The sequence below is a fragment of the Crinia signifera genome, chromosome 7 (assembly GCF_055691185.1).
Source record: "Crinia signifera chromosome 7, ASM5569118v1, whole genome shotgun sequence".
In the NCBI taxonomy this organism is placed as follows: Eukaryota; Metazoa; Chordata; class Amphibia; order Anura; family Myobatrachidae; genus Crinia; species Crinia signifera.
The window spans coordinates 195,936,157-195,953,137 of NC_139223.1; the positions used below are offsets into that span (position 1 = coordinate 195,936,157).

Genomic DNA, 16,981 nt, shown 5'->3' on the forward strand with positions numbered 1-16,981 from the left:
AGGAAGAGGAGCAGCAGAACACGAGGACATGCACTGACACTAGGGGGAGGAAGGTACAGGTGGGAGACATTAGTCACAGGAAGAGGAGCAGCAGAACACGAGGACATGCACTGACACTAGAGGGAGGAAGATTCAGGGGAAATGTGAGAATTACTTCACAGAAAGAGTAGTAGATAAGTGGAATAGCCAACCATCAGAGGTGGTAGACGCAAATACAGTAGTACAATTTAAACATGCTTGGGATAGGCATACTGATATCCTTACAAAGAAATAAGGATCAAATATGGTTTGAGGTAACATGTTTAAAAAAGGGGCAGACTAGATGGGCTTTTAGCCTTGTGGCTCCGACTTTATGGAACTCACTTCCCCGCACAGTTCGAGAGACCTGCACTCTAGAATCCTTCAAAAACCTCAAGACTTTCCTGTTTATTCAAGCATTCCCGTAATTACTTTAACTATACTTTATGAAAAGCTTTTCTGTACTTCATTATTCCTGTACTGTATTACATTCATTCTATCTGTTAAGCGCCTTGTGTCCTATTGGAGAAAAAGCGCTATATAAATTAAATTATTATTATTCCACAGCAAGGCAACCAGCAAATCCCCAGCTGTCGTGCACACAGAACTCCCAACATGCCCTACTTTATGGACAATTACATTGATCCTGCACCAGGTCCTGTTACATATCAAGGCTTAGCTCTTTACCTGCTCAGCAATTCTCTCAAAGCTGTAGAGGCGGACCAGGCCAGCACTGTGCATTACAATAACCATGCCATTGCAAATCATCGCATCAGTCACATTCGATCCAAAAACCTAATGCAAGTAACATAAACAACTATAAGCATAACCAGAAAAAAAGCAAGTGAAGATGAATAATATATTCTTGCATACCAAGAATCATTGAAATAAGATGGTTGTAGGCAGTATGGGTGCTGTAATAGTTGGCATTACTGTCTCATAGCACGGAGGGTTCAATTCCCAGCATGGGCCTAAGTGTGTGGAGTTTGTGTATTCTCTGTGGGTTTCCTCCAGGTACTCAGATTTCCTCCAACAATCCTAAAATATACTGGTAAATTGGTAATAAATGAACCAAAGTATGTAAGTGTCTGCGAGTACATGGACCGAGTGGTTCTTATGGGACGTCAAAATCTATGTTTGTCTTTCTATGTTATTGTATAACTACAACTGCAAATGGTCTACGAAAGGGTAGGGAATGGCCATCAACGCTAACGATGGCGAAAGGGCAAATGACTATCGATGGTAGCATACTATGTACGAAGCTTAAAAAATCATAAAATAGAGAGTGATAAACAACCAACCAATCAGCTCTTGTCTGTCATTTTTCAAACACAGTCTGTGACATGGCAGGTAGGAGCTGATTGGCTGGTTGTTTATCACTCTCCATGTTACCACTTTTGAAGCTTAGTGCATCTGGTCCTATGTGATGTATGACCATCGATGGTTTTAACTATCGATGGCCATCCCTTTTATTTGACTGACTGGCCCATGGGCCAATCAGAACCTTGGGGTGGGGCTTTACGGGAGCTATGCTCCGTGTCCTGGCCCTTTGGCTAAGATGGAGGGAAACCATGTGCTGTAGTTCTCCCCCATCAATGGCAAAACTATATCTACATAGGCCACAAACCATCGATGATTTTGACTCATCACTGGTCAATGGCCATCCCTAGGAAAGGGTCAATTTGGCCTAGAGGTCATTAAAAGAAAAATCAATTATTTTCTAAAGCCCACACCCATTCATGCCTGAAATTGCTGCAGTGAAGCCTGCGATCCCATGATGCTCCTGGGCTCAAAGCCTGAAGTTTGGAATTTTGCTGTAAATGAAGGTGGTCAATGCTGCTTATTCAATCAGGTGTATGATCAGCCTGCTATTTAATAAGTAAAAAGATCTACAGCAAGCACCACACTTAAAAAAATGGCAATGCAATGAGACAGATCTGGTGACATGTAATACAATCCTACGCTAACATGTCCTTAACATGTAAAAAGCCGCTTTCTCAAGGCAAATGGGTCATATACTGAAGACATAAATTTGTAATTATTTATGGTACTTGTTTCCTAGCACGGCCACAACGAACTTGATCTGGGGCATCGCAGGTAAAAAAATCGCGTCGGTCGCATCGCATGCGGGCTAAAAAAATCGCATGCGATGCGACCGACGCGATGCCCGCGATTTCCCATAGGGAACAATGTAAAATGCCTCAATTTAACCAAATCAACATAGGGAACAATGCTAAATGGGCCAGAGACCCCCCAAAAAACCCCTGACCAGTGAAATGGCCCCCAAAAATAGTTAACGCCACCCCACGATCAACGTCAACCCGAAGCGTGGCGAGCGCAGCAAGCCCGCGAGGGGCGGCGTTACGCGTCCTCTGACCTTTTCATACCCCCACTATCCAGCGTGGAGTTGAGAATAGATTAGTGTGGCGAGTGCAGCGAGGCGAGCCCCGCGAGGGGACGCGGATACCTTCACAGGTAAACGCGTCCCTTCGCGGCCTTCACAGGTATCCGCGTCCCCTCGCAGGGCTCGCTGCGCTCGCCACGCTTCGGGCTCGGTGGCTCGCTGCGCTCGCCACACTAATCTATTCTCAACTCCACGCCGACGTGGATAGTGGGGGTATGAAAAGGTCGGCTCGCCACGCTTCGGGTTGACGTTGATCGTGGGGTGGCGTTAACTATTTTTGGGGGCCATTTCACTGGTCAGGGGGGTTTTTTGGGGTCTCTGGCCCATTTAACATTGTTCCCTATGTTGATTTGGGTAAATTGAGGCATTTTACATTGTTCCCTATGGGAAATCGCGGGCATCGCGTCGGTACCATCGTATGCTTTTTTTGGCCGCATACGATACGACCGACGCGATTTTGACTTTTTCAATGCATTTCAAAGGGAAATCGCGGGCATCGCGTCGGTCGCATCGCAGACCATTAAAAATTACCCGCGATTGTGGCCGTGCTAGGAAACAAGTACCTTATTTATATTTAACCCTTCGAGTGCTAAGTGAATTTGTCAAAATAGGTGTGCAAATTGCCAAGCAAACATTTTGATTAATCAAAATGACCTGTAATGTTAACTTATATAGGAAATATCATTTTTTTTACACAACTTTTTTTAAATTTGAATTTATATAACAAATGTGAGCGGCGCTGGCATTTTTAGCAGATATTTTGCACATCTCTCGCAGAGATGTTGGCACTGAAAGGGTCAAACTTCTGGCTGAGAATCACAGAACTGTACAAGATATGAATTTATCTTAAATATTTTATATCAATCTTAAGAGTTTAAATCCATAGAAATTAAATCCATCATTGAAAATAATTTACCCGGTAATAAACATTTTGTTGACCTTAAGTAGCTGTTGATCTACTAACCAATTTGAAGCTTAATAAAGGTGTTTAATATCAAGCTGTGTAGACAACAAAAGTAAAACAATCATTTGGATCTTCCCTTAATACAATTATGCAAGCATCCGTTTTTTTTTTTTCAGCTAGCCTCCTAAAACATTTTACTATTTTAATTGTGCCCGTTTTTGGCTGGTTTTAGTCATTTGTCGCGGATGCAGTTAAATTTTTTACATAGTCTGATCACCAAACTGATTGAGGGGCAGATTTATTAAGCTTGGAGAAGAGATAAACTGGAGATAAAGCGGAGAAAAGGTAAAAGGAGATAAAGCACCAGCCAATCAACTCCCAACTGTCTTTTTCAAACACAGCTGATTGGCTGGTGCTTTATCTCCTTTTACCTTTTCTCCGCTTTCTCTCCAGTTTATCTCTTCTCCAAGCTTAATATATCTGCCCCTGAGTGAGAAAAGACTAAAAAAAAACAATAGTGTGCACTTTCGCCGAAAACACGTAGGCCGACAAGTAGATCACCAATCCACGTGTTTTCCGACCATGTCGGATTATTCCACTTGATCGAAAAAAATGGTCTAGTCATTCAATAGGTTGACTTAATCCTTTTCCAACACACTGCTGCACAAATCTCAGCTTACATTTTTATCAATCTCTAGTACTCCCACCAACGAAAGAGGGTAAACGTTAAAAATGGCAAAATATATCAACACGGCTCTCTGAAAGACAAAATACAATAAGCAGTTGATCACACAATATGCAAAAGTCGGTTAAAGAAAATGTAAAATAAGACATATTTAATCAATCTTCTATATGTTATTAGAAGCAAAAAGCTTCCCATTTTAATCTTGGCCGAGTTGTTCACCAGGTGATAAAATGAAAAAGATTCACCTTCACTTTCAGTATTTAATAGGGCATTTTTGCCCATTTTTAGTACATTTGCCATTCACTTTTTTCAGAGGGGCGAATCGGCATGGGCTAAAAATGGCCACAAATTCGACAAAACCACGTGAATTTGCTGCAATTTTCCCGATACACACAGTTATCGCAATGCTGGATTTTTTGCATAGGTGAAAAATCAGCACCGGGATTGAATAGGGTGAATTGAAATTAGTACGAAAAAATGGCGGAAACTGCTGATTTTTCAAAATTTTGGCAGGATTGAACATGGGAATACTGTATGTGATTTTGGGAAGTATATTGATTCCAGAAGGCCCACATTGTTATTGTTAAAGAGATAACCAAGTTAGTAATAATGTATGTATGTATGTACAGATTTCCAGAACAGTTGTATTGTTGGGCTCTTCCATAAACAATGAATAATATCTGTATTTGCCTCTACCATCAGAGGTGGTAGAGGCAAATACAGTAGAACAATTTAAACATGCTTGGGATAGGCATATTGATATCCTTACAAAGCAATAAGGATCAAATATGGTTTGAGGTAACATGTTTAAAAAAAGGGGCAGACTAGATGGGCCAAGTGGTTCTTATCTGCCGTCACATTCTATGTTTCTATGTTACATCTAGATCCGAACACTTGAAACATAATGAATGATCAGATAACCCTGTAAGGTATCGGAGTCTAGGAGTATAATAAGCTCTAGGCGGTATTTTGTGATGCATTTCTGAACAAGAGGAGGAACAAGTTGTTTATTTGGCATATTCTACCGGTAATTAACAATTTCATTTATTTTGGAGCCGATTCAGTCCAGCTTGTAGCAGGCTAAATTCATCCCCGTCGGTCAGGGTTTGCGCATGTGGAGTGACCAGCCTGGCGACGGGGGCAGGCACGGGTGTTATATGGGTGGGGGGGGAGGCGGGGCAGCGTTAACCTGCGAATATATATGCAGCCTAGCGAACATTTCTAAAACAGGCCCTTTGTTTATTCAGGCTGCTATTAATCATTTACCAACATGCACAGTTTAATTTCCAGAGTGTCATGTGACTACCGTTACAACCACAGTCACATGGCACATGGGATTCAGTACTGAATCCCGGCAGTCGGGATCCCGGCGTTCAGAATCCCGACACCGGAATCCCGACATCCAAAATCCTGACAAGGGGGGACGTGGATCGCCCCCCCCTTGCGGGCTCGCTACGCTCCGCACGCTAATTTATTCTCCCTTCAGGGGTGTCGTGGACACCCACGGATGGAGAATGTGTCGGGATTTCGGCGGTCGGGATTCTGAATGCCAGGATCCCGACCGCCGGGATTTTAACTGCATCCCGGCACATGATGTATTGAGCAGGATGGCACAAAAACACACCTCTAAGTCGTACCCTCTGATGCCATAGGGTTAAGGGTCATTAGGTCGACACATGGGTTAAGGTCGACAGTCAAAAGGTCGACATGGGGTTTTTCACTTTTTTGAGCCAACATGCGCTCGCCATGTTTCAGACACACTATTTTATTCTCCCACCATACCCTAGTGGATGGTAGGGCAGGAAATACTGCCTGTCGGCACAGGTCGGCTTAAATAAAGGGTGAAAAACCACATGGCGACCTTTTGATTGTCGACCAAATGCTTGTGTCAACCTAATGACCCTGTCTACCAAACCCCATGTCGACCTTCATGCATGTTGGCCTAATGCTTGTAGACCTAGTGACCGTATCCCTATCACTTTGCATATAACATTCTTTGGTACTTATGTAGTATCTGGGCGCCCGATATGAAAATCGGGTCGGGACCATCGCATCGCATGCGACCAAATCGTATGCGATGCGATGGACCCAATTTTTCACTAGGATTCAATGTTAAAATGGACTGAGTCCATTTTAACATAGGATTCGATGGAAAAATGGGTCCTTTTCCTTTCCCCACTATCCAAGTGGGCATGGAGTTGGATATAAACCTGTGGCGAGCATAGCGAGCCACCGAGCCCGAAGCGTAGCGAGCGCAGCGAGCCCCGCGAGGGGACGTGGAATACTTTTTAAGGAATCCACGTCCGCTCGCCACGCTTTGGGCTCGGTGGCTCGCCACAGGTTTATATCCAACTCCATGCCCACTTGGATAGTGGGGAAAGGAAAAGGACCCATTTTTCCATCGAATCCTATGTTAAAATGGACTCAGTCCATTTTAAAATTGAATCCTATGGAAAAATCGGCTCGATCGCATCGCATACGATTTGGTCGCATGCGATGCGATTATCGCATCGCATGCCTTAAGTTAAGGCATACAATCCTCATATCGGGCGCCCAGATAATACATAAGTACCCATTCTTTAAGGATAGATATCACTTCTCCAAGCTTCACACATTTACCCCACTGTGCACTAAGGACCCATGAGAAGGAAACACTCGCCAGAACAGAAGAGTGAGCCAACGGCAGCTGCCTGCACATCACACCTCTCAGCGCAGTGGATTCCAAAGCTCCTGCAGCGGAGCTAATACATTCTATGTGCCAGCCATGGCTACAGTATTCACCAGTTGCTGGCACATATTGGGATATCCTTGATGACTGTCACAAAGAACTATTTATTTTAACCCACACTGCATAGCGTACCTGCAACAACGGATAGACACATTTGTTGGTCTCATCTATTCAAAGACTCTGATATAGACATGAACTAAAGGTTTTTTGGTAATATACCCTAATATAGCTTTTTCTGCATTTTGTGTAACAATTTCTACAACTTTCTTTTTATATTAAAATACGACAAGCTATTCCTAAATGCAGCACTCAGGTGTTATTGAGTGACATCCAATCACAGTTTGCCCAGTCTTATTAATATACAATAAAACAATTGCAAGAACGTCCTGCCAATCACCTGGTGAGCGCATTAATGTCTTAGCGTGTGCATGGTCCTGTGTAGAGATGTGCAGTACCTCCGCTTCGGGTCACGTACCTGGTTAGGTTCAGAAACACAATTCTTCTGTACAGACTTCACGATCAGCGTCTCCTGGGGGACATCCCAAGTGACGTACCTGTTGGTAAAAAATGTAGAACAACAGTTCAAATATTTACAGAAGAATGAAGCAAGTTTTAACCCTTTGAGTGCCAGCGTCTCTGTGAGAGATTTGCTAAATATCAGCAAAAAATTGCCATTTGTTATATAAATTCAAATAAAAAAAAAAATGTTGCACAAAGACAGATTAGATTTCCTGTATAAGGTAACATTACAGATCATTATGATGAATAAATATGTTTGCTTGCCACACTTATTTTGAAAAATTCACTTGGCACTCAAAAGGTTGATGTGAGAGTTTTGTTGCTTTAATATTTAAGGATCCGGGATTGGCACCGTTTGCACTGCGGTGCCTACCCACAGTGTATAGGGGGGTGGGGCTTGGAGATGACATCATTTTCCAGTGGCAGGACTGCCGAACACCCGGTCAGGACCACCGATTGCTGTGTTGGGGGGCAAACCCAGCACCAAAGCAAGCTGCTGTGATGCCCCCAGCCCCCATACACCGCAGCCCCTGTCCGCAAGGTGAATGGATGCCGCACACAGGCATCCATTAACCTCCTCCCTGCCTCCTCTGCTGTCTGCACAGTACAGGAGGCTGTGTGTGACCCCCGTCCAACCTGTGGATGCTGTGGTCCGGAGGTTGGGCTTCCCCCATTGCTGTAAATGGGAGCCAGGTCGGATGACCCGGCATACCGGTTTACACTGCCCTCTACCCAGGTCCTGCCTGTGTTCTACCCTGTTCAGGCCCTGGTTGAAGTCCCATGTAAAGAGACACAGTTTAACCGCTTCTACACCGCCACTGACCCGGGTCCAAGAGGGAAAATCCTTGTTTTTGTGGTGATGTAAAAGGGGTAATACATAGGTTAAATATATGGAGACACAGGCAGACGTAGGCAAGCTTATGGCCTGTCTACATCTATCTGTACAGCCAGGTCTGTAACTGCTGCAGGGCGCACTATACCGCTAACTGAACACTGACAGGTGGAAAAAGAGGTCAGCAAGCACTAGAGGCACGGAAGGCGGAAAAAAACAAACTATCAGGTGTCTTTGGAGGCAAATTAATATATCAATACCGCAAATTCTAACAAACAACAAACATCCATAGAGGTGGTCAAGAAGTGGGGTGCATTGTATTAGCAATTGCACTTCTGTGGAAATCTAACAGTGGTCTGGAGTTCCGTGACAATCTAGGAATAGACTGGGGTGCGCAGCAATGCTATATGTATATTTCAGAGAAATATTCCATTCACCTAAATTTTCTGTATGACCCAAGGTAGACCTTCTGCAGTGTGTCCCCAGTGTCGGCTGCAATACGTAGCAGCCAGTTGTGCCCAGTAACAGCTATTAGTGCAGAGGTATAATCAGACACTCGAGTGAGAGGTTCCCCCTGAAAAGTGAGACCAGTCGACACATTAATAGAAGTGAAATATACATTTGCCTCAGAACAGAATACAAATGGCAATACCGATCATTAACATTCACAGATAATCCTGCAGGGTTTCCAGGCCTGAAATGAAAACGGGTATGGGTCAGAGGGTTGAAAAGGAAGGTCAACATGCATTGCATTAGGTTGACCACTGAAGGTCAACATGCATCAAGGGCGACATATCTGAAGCTCGACAGGGTCATTAGGTTGACAGTCAAAAGGTCTATATGGGGTTTTTCACACATATTTTTTCCCCTGAATGTCGACACAGTTGACATGGACACTAAAAATGTGCAGCGCGTCCCCTCGCATGGATCGCTGTGCTCACCATGCACGATTTTATTCTCCCACCACACCCTAGTGGATGGTAGGGCCCGTCAGCACATGTCGGCAAAAAAAAAACATGAAGAACCCTATGCCCAAGCCCATGTCGACCTTATGACCCTGTCGATCTAACCCCTTCTCGACCCAGTGACTGTATACCATGAAAAGATAATACTTTGAAAGTGTTCATAATCATTGTACTTACAAGTTTGCACGGGTACAATACAGCCCAACTGTGCTCACTGACACTAACTGACCGGACGGACATATCGCCTACAATGCTCAGGTGCCTCATTCAGGCCTGATCACGTGTTACCTTCATGCTATTCCCGAGAACACACCGACGTAATGGTTGTTCTAGTGTGTGCAGGAGCAACAATGCACTGTATGTAACAAACAATGCAATATAACCTTAGCAACATTGCAATTTCTGTATCCTAAGGGCCTAGCGAGCAGGTAAATACCTCCCGAGCAAACGTCCGCCCCCCCTCCAACATTTGCATGGGAGGGGATGCGTACGCTTACACATCCCCTCACATGCGGGCGCACGGCAAAAAAAAATCATTCGATGGTCACCGACCATTGCATCATTTTTCTCCCGCTCGCAGATAAAAGTCTGAACTCTGGGCCAGAGATGGCTGAAAAGGAGGCGGGCACTCACATCATGTGACGTCAGCCACCCGTCCTGAGCAGGCATCAGCCCGCCTACGTTACCAGGGGGAACGCCCAGTGTTTTCATGGGGGATCCCCTGCCCCAACACGCTCTACGCACCCTTCCCTCCCCCGCCTGTTCAAACACCCAGCAAGCGTGATACTCGCTGAAGGCCTACACACAGCGAGTCTGCACATGTGTATTTTCACCCATAGGCATGCGCAGGCCCGCATCAAAATCATACCTGAATCAGGCACTTAATTTGGCTAGTTCTGGGCTCAAGGGAAATGGGAAGTAAACACGGAATGATTGGGGGGGCGCTCCAGTGTGTACCCAGCTTTAGTTTGGCGTCCTCGTCACTGAGGATAACGGGAGCACATCTTCCACATTACACACAGGGCATATTTTTACAGGTCTCCTCACAGAATCACAGGTGAAATACTTAGCTCCACCTGTGGAGCTTTTAATATGTGTCAGTCAGTAATGAATGCACCTGTGCACTTGCCGTGTGACCTGGAAAACGTGAACTGTGTGGGATCCCGAGGACCAAGTTTGAGAACCACTGCTCTAGACTGTATATGCATAAATAGGTATACGTGCATTGTAATAATACAGGTAATCTGGGGCCAAGAGCTGCTCCACACGTATTTAATGGTCTACATGTGTATTAATGTACCAGCCATTCCAAAACACATAGTATAACACACTTGCCTGCATTTCACATATTTAACATCACTGTATTTAGCAAGTAGACCTCGTAGATTTGCAGAAATCTGAACTTTCATATTTTGTATTGGAAAGACTACTGACCAGCAAACATAGGGACCAGCGTAGTGCAAATCACTTAGCTCAGAGTAAAGCTGACTACACACTAATAGCTGCAGATCAGCTGACCTACAGATACATTTAGCAATGGATCGGGCAGTGTTCTCCATTCACACTGCCTGATCCGTAGGAGCGGACATCACAATTGGGCGCGCACATTTGCATGCACCCGCCCACTGAGCTGTCAATCACTGGCCGCTCCATGATGCACTAATATACCTCTAGATATATCAGGCATCAGCGGTGTTGCAGAGCCGACATAATGTATCTGTGAATGATGCCGTTCACAGATATATCGCTTGTACACACTGGCCAATGGTTCATCAATATATCAGCCATTCAATCTTAGGGTTGAAATATTGGCCAGTGTGTACGCAACTTTATTTAAAGTGTTGGGCACCTCTACAATGTATGTAAACAGAGATTAGCCCAATATGTGTTGCTCCGACTTATAATAAGCAGATACCATGGACAGTTGGAGAGGAGGGGGCCTGTGTGCAGTCTCCGTGCAGCCCCCTCCTCTCGCGGTGCAGTCATGAGTAGTTTCTGGCACTGTACTGGAGCCTATTGCATATGCACAGGTCTCCGGTAAAATGGCAGTCACAATATATTCCCAGTGGTTTCTGCAGTACGGATGCCGGACTCCAAAGAAGGTTAGTTTAATATAAGGGTGCCGGTCATGCATACATTACAGGGAGACATTCAACTGACCACTGATAACACAATCACCTATTAGAAATAAGAAATGAAACCTAATACTGAATACTCACCAATGGACATTCACACAGAATTGCATCTTCAATTTTTTCCGACTTTAGACATCTAGGCATTTCATACAACTGCTGCGGTTTTGAAGAAATACTGAGCACACATATATAGAAAAAAACATAGTATTCATAAGGTTTACTCTGTTCTGAGGACTTAACCCATTGAGTGCCAAAAACTCTGTGAGCAATGTGCCAAATATCTTCTAAAAAAAGTGTCAGCGTCGCTCACATTTGTAATACAAATTCAAATAAAACATGTTGTGTAAATATAAAATGATATTTCCTATATAAGGTAACATTACAGGACAGTAGGATGAATAAAAAAAGTTTGCTTGCCAATTTTCAATACCTATTTTTGACAAATTGGCACTCAAAGGGTTAATGCGCGCTTTCAGCTTTCACAGTAAAAGTCTGAAGCCCTAGGCTTAACATATGGGGAATATGTGTGGTATGAAACGTTGACATTCAGGGTGTCTATTTAATTCTGAAAGTTGGTCTGTTCATTATGTAGACATTGTGACTGTTGACAAAAATATTTTAGCCTAACCCTATTTGTAGGTGAATGAGTGGTGGTTGCCATAGGTGGGGCTGCAGGACAGTTTCAAAGTCAAATAGGGGAGAAACACCCACTGCCAGTGAGTCAGTTTGGAATTTCAGTTGGTGGCAGTGGGTGTGGCTCCCTTATTTGAATTTTGAACTATGATGCAGCCCATCCTCTGGAACCGAAGTTTAACCCTAACTTTGTGTGGACATTCATCGTGATTATCAACATTCTGTGTGTTGTGTTGACACAATGGTGTTAACATTTATTAATGTTAACATGCTGATTATGGCCTGATTAATGTGAATATATATACACACACATACACACACACACACACACACACACAAAAACATACATATACAAACACACACACACACACACACACACACACACAACATAGGGAAACCGCACTCACTGATAGTTATCTCCACGGGTGCAAAATCCTGTAGATGATTTTCATTTATATTATATATCCGTATGAGACATATACCAGGCAGCAACACCTCTTTCATAGGTAATAAGGAGTCAATTTATTGTATTGACTACTTCATACATGGACTGGTTTGTATCACAAATATGTTATGGGGAACAAACATATTCACCCATCCATATATGCAGAGGATTCATAATTATATAACAAAATAATTAGTTACCTGCTGTAACAACAGCCGAAATTAGCCAGATAAATTCTTCCGTTTACATAGCTGATGGAAGACTTTGAGTGTTTTGTCCAAACTTTGTTGAATTTAGTGTTTTTCTACGGAAAGATATATATTAGAGTACATTTCATCATGCCAGATAAATAGATATTCCTAGAGATGTACAGACACAACCATCCTATAGGAACCCTACTACACCAGTATGGTAGATGACAAATGCACACTGTGGTTAAGCTAGTGTTCCTTCTAGGAACTAAATGGGGCAGTTCGCTGCTGCACAGGGGCAGCATAAAAGGGGCGGACCGGGCCCGCCAATGTCACTAAAGGGGGCGTGCCCGGGCATCACTAAAGGGGGCGGGCCCGGCCACAAAAAAGTCCCTGAGCTGATGGGGAAGCGCCGGGCATCGCCATCTATGGCGGCACTGGGCTTCCCCGGGGCACACTGGTGGGACAGGCAGCAGGCTCTTTTAGCGAGATGCTGCTAGAGGAGCAGGGCGCATTTTGCCCTTTAAAAAAATCGGGCAGGGCGCAGCGCCCCGCTAAAACAGCCTAGCGGGAACACTATAAGCCCCATACACACTAGAGAATATAGTAAAAGATATTGCTCAGAAAGGACTTGCAGAGCGATATCCTCTAGCATGTGTAGACATAGAGGGGGGTATGCAATGTGGGATCACGGCTGTCGATCCCCGCCAACAGCCGTGATGCAGGCCCGTTTGCGGTCAGATCGACCGCATAACGACAGACGGGATTCAATGTCCCGCCTGCCGATGGGCGCAAAGGGGGCGTGGTCGTGAAAACGGCCGTGGATTGTCGATCTGCGGCCTGGATAACGACAATCCACGGCCTGACAGCTTCTGAAGTCAGGCCCGTTCTGCCGTGATCCCGCATCAATGCTGTTGTTAATGACAGCATTGAATAGGGAGCCGCCGCTATTTCCCCCTGTCGGAAATAGCGGCAGCAGATTGCATACCCCCCCAGAGCGTGTACACTAAATATCGTTAACAATGCACAATCCTGCGCACATTAACCCCCTCCCCGCTGAAAATGCAGGTCACTTTGGCTATATAGCCAAAGACCCGCATGTTCAGTGGGTCCCGGTGACCTTACTGAACGATATCGATTACCAATATAGTCAGAGTGTACACACAATATCGGCCACCCGCGGCATATATTGTTAACTATATCTAAAAAAAAATAATGCAATAGGCCCCATGGAGTAAGATTTTTAAAAAACTAGATAAATGAAATGATGAAGATAATTTCCCTCTGTCCAGTAATGTTTAAGACAGGTATGTCCAAACTATGGCTCTGTTGTGAAACTACACATCCCAGCATGCCTTGCCATAGTTTTAGCATTCTCAAATAGCAAAACTGTGGCAATGCATGATGGGACTTGTAGTTTCACAACAGCTGGAGGGCCATAGTTTGGACATGCCTGCTGTAAGATTTAATAGACAGGGCTTGGAATAATAACAACAAATAATAGTTTCGGCTCATTTACAGACACTAAAATCAACAACAAATCATTATTAAGCTTTCTCTGTTTAGGGCAATGATTGGCTACCGGCATCTCTGGGGCCAAATTTGGCTCTATGCCTTCATTCTTTGTTATTATAATTTTTTTTTTTTATAATGCCTAAAGTTGGGTTAGAAAACCACATACACACAGCCAGATGTGATAATATATCAAGCACCTGCTGTACTGCAGGGCCAATGCTAAATATGTCTGTGAATGACGTCGATCACAGACTTATCCATTGTACACACCTACGACCAGTCTATACAGGGCCCAGTGTATACCCAGCTTAAAGCACAGAGCATCTCAGCTCTACAGACCCCATTCATACTGCACCTTAGACCTGGGAAATTCCTGTGTCTGCCCCGTTCACACTGCTTCCCCTGGTATGCCTGCCATCAAGTGTGTGGTATCTAAGAGCAGCTTTGATTGGATGTTTAAAAAGTATCTTTGATTGGATGTTTAAAAAGCAGCTTTGAGCAATGCAATGAACTTGCGATTTTGAATTTTGTGAGAAAAACCCGGGTCTAACCTGTTCACACTGCCATACACCCGTGTATTACCCAGGAAAAATCCTGCAAAAAACACGTGTGTAATTCCCGGAGCATAACACCCGGGAGTTTCACAAAGGCCCTTTCACAAAGAGACACGACACGGGAAATTACAGCTCGCCCTGGCAAATACCCAGGTTTTTGCGGCAGTGAGAACGGGGTATTCATGTGTACGCCTGTCACTACAGATGTAGAGCCTCTCAGCTGCACCAGGGAATTGCCAGATTCCCTGAGCTGGTGAACGCTGGCGGAAAGGCGCTGCATCTGACGGGGACGCTTGAGAGTCGCACACGCACACGCGTCCCCTTCATTCGGCGGCAGAAAAAAAAAAGGGGGTTGTGGGGAGCGGCCAGGAGGCAGTGGCGGCGGGCTCCATCAGAACGGAGCGCGCGCACCCCCGTCTGCGGGATGGTGAGCGGCGGCGGATGGCAATAGATCACCAGGAGCAGCTCTCCATCTGTGCAATCTTGACTAGATCATCAGCGACTGCATGTTCAGCCAGTGACCCGATGACATCGATAAATGCTATCGTTAAGTGTGTGCATCATTTCATTTGCTGTGAGTTAAGAGGTAAATCATTGATGATATCGTTGGTAAACTATATCATCTAGTATGTATGGGGCTTGAAGCTGATTGAGTGATCTCTTTACCAATATCGTTGGCGCACCCAGGCAAGCGATATAGCGCATACACTAGGGTGACCAACTCATCCCTTTAATCCGGGACACATATTAATTACACAGGTTCTGTGGCAGTTTAAAACCAGGTGAAAGCCAGCCACAGAACCTGTGTAATTAATATGTGTCCCGGATTAAAGGGATGAGTTGGTCACCCTAGCATTCACACTGATGGATATCGTTAAGGATATTATTCAGTGATGTCACCAGCCCCTGCTTCAATATGCAGAACTGTGAAGATTAATGCTGCTGCACGGGAACAAATAATACGCGATTTTTTTTTCCGCAGGTAAATTACCTGACACACAATGTTCCTTAAAATGTCCATGTTCAGCCTGAGATTACTGTAGGCGCTCTTTGGGAAGCAGCCCATACACTTTCTGCTGATGAGAGCGCAGACATTTTTCACAACCCCCGTCCTTGAGTAGTATCTTCTGCCAGTCCTGTCACTGTGTGGAGATTTGCCCTGGGTTAGACTCATATCAGCACTCATTGCTGCCTACTATATTCCACAAAGCAGTTTTATATTGTACAGTGGTTACAAGCACATATGTCTATGAGCACAGGTGACCCCATGACACAACTTCAGGGAGGCTTCAGCATGTAGACAACTGGCACTTTATTAATCACTAAAAAAATGAAATGCAAGCTGCTTGCAGGGTGTATAGTGTACAATAACACAGGGGAGAGTTACTGTCTCAAACACAGAAAACCAGGGATTGCAAAAGTGTCATTAATGCATGGGATGAAATGACCTAGTATATAATAAAGGGGAACACATCAAGAGCTATTACATTTGATGTAAGACATCTTTTTACTGGTAATTAGCATAACTCGCACCTACCCCATCACAATCAGGTTTAAAGGGTTGCAGCAGCTCTGCATTAGAGACAGGCTCAGCCATCTATGTCTGACTCGGTCATGGGATATGTAGTGTCTTCACAGAGTCATTCCCATTGCTTTTTATGGCACATGTAAGGCCTTGAACTACAACACCCGCAATGCAACGCAGCAGCATGTCCCCGCGGTGAGATTACTGGTCCGCACACTTCCGGTTTTTGTATTTGTTGTGTTTCGAGGATTTGTGCGTGTCCACTACAGTGCAACATTGTGTCACTTCCTCCTGTCACTCCTGTGCGTGAGTAACACATGTGCAGTGGAAGCTTCCAATAAATTGCAGTCACGTGGTATCCTTGGTTAATCAGAATGGAACTTTTCATATAAAAAGCTGGACATTGTGTTATTCTGTATCTAAGGGAACATTTGCATGAGCTGTGAAGATCTGTTTATCAGTGATAAAGACAGTGGACGAGATTCAGCAAACTGAAAATGCCGTAAAAACCCAGTTTTCAAGGTTTTTACCGCATTTTCATATGCAGCAAAGCCCCACTGCAGGGGGTTACGCCAGTTCTAGATGGCGTAACCCCATGGAAGCCTATGGGCTTCCCATTGTGTCCCCCGCCGGCCTGCGTGCCCCCCGTCGATCAGCGCCGCACCCCCCTCACCTGTGTCTGGGCAGCCTCCTGCTGTGCTGCCCGGACCAGTGACCTCCTCCTCCCTGCACCTCTTCTGAGTGCAGGGAGGAGGAAACGGAGCACACACACAGCGGGTAAGGGTGCAGGGGGGGAGGGGGGACCCGCTGCACATCGCCGGCCTTCGCCATGGAGTTAATAATCGCATATGTTAATGCCGGCGATGTACAGCGGAGGTTATTAGTGAATCGCATTGTTAATAATCGCATATGCAGTAACATATGCGAT

General features: G+C 44.8%; 1 protein-coding gene across 2 annotated transcripts in view; it reads right to left on the reverse strand.

Moving 5' to 3' along the window:
• The window catches only part of DCAF17 (DDB1 and CUL4 associated factor 17), a 33,585-nt gene extending 17,396 nt beyond the window's left edge, over window positions 1-16,189 (reverse strand). The window contains exons 1-8 of one of the 2 annotated variants that reach the window (XM_083154825.1): window positions 16,066-16,189; window positions 15,520-15,670; window positions 12,469-12,572; window positions 11,275-11,365; window positions 8,528-8,664; window positions 7,215-7,293; window positions 4,007-4,084; window positions 706-813 (exon numbers count right to left, since the gene is read on the reverse strand). In XM_083154825.1, the coding sequence (XP_083010951.1) occupies window positions 706-813; window positions 4,007-4,084; window positions 7,215-7,293; window positions 8,528-8,664; window positions 11,275-11,365; window positions 12,469-12,572; window positions 15,520-15,670; window positions 16,066-16,106 (789 nt within the window). In that variant the 5' untranslated portion in view covers window positions 16,107-16,189. The remainder of the gene's footprint in view (window positions 1-705; window positions 814-4,006; window positions 4,085-7,214; window positions 7,294-8,527; window positions 8,665-11,274; window positions 11,366-12,468; window positions 12,573-15,519; window positions 15,671-16,065) is intronic. The other variant, XM_083154826.1, reaches the window with a different exon arrangement.
• Between the last annotated feature and the right edge of the window lie 792 nt (window positions 16,190-16,981).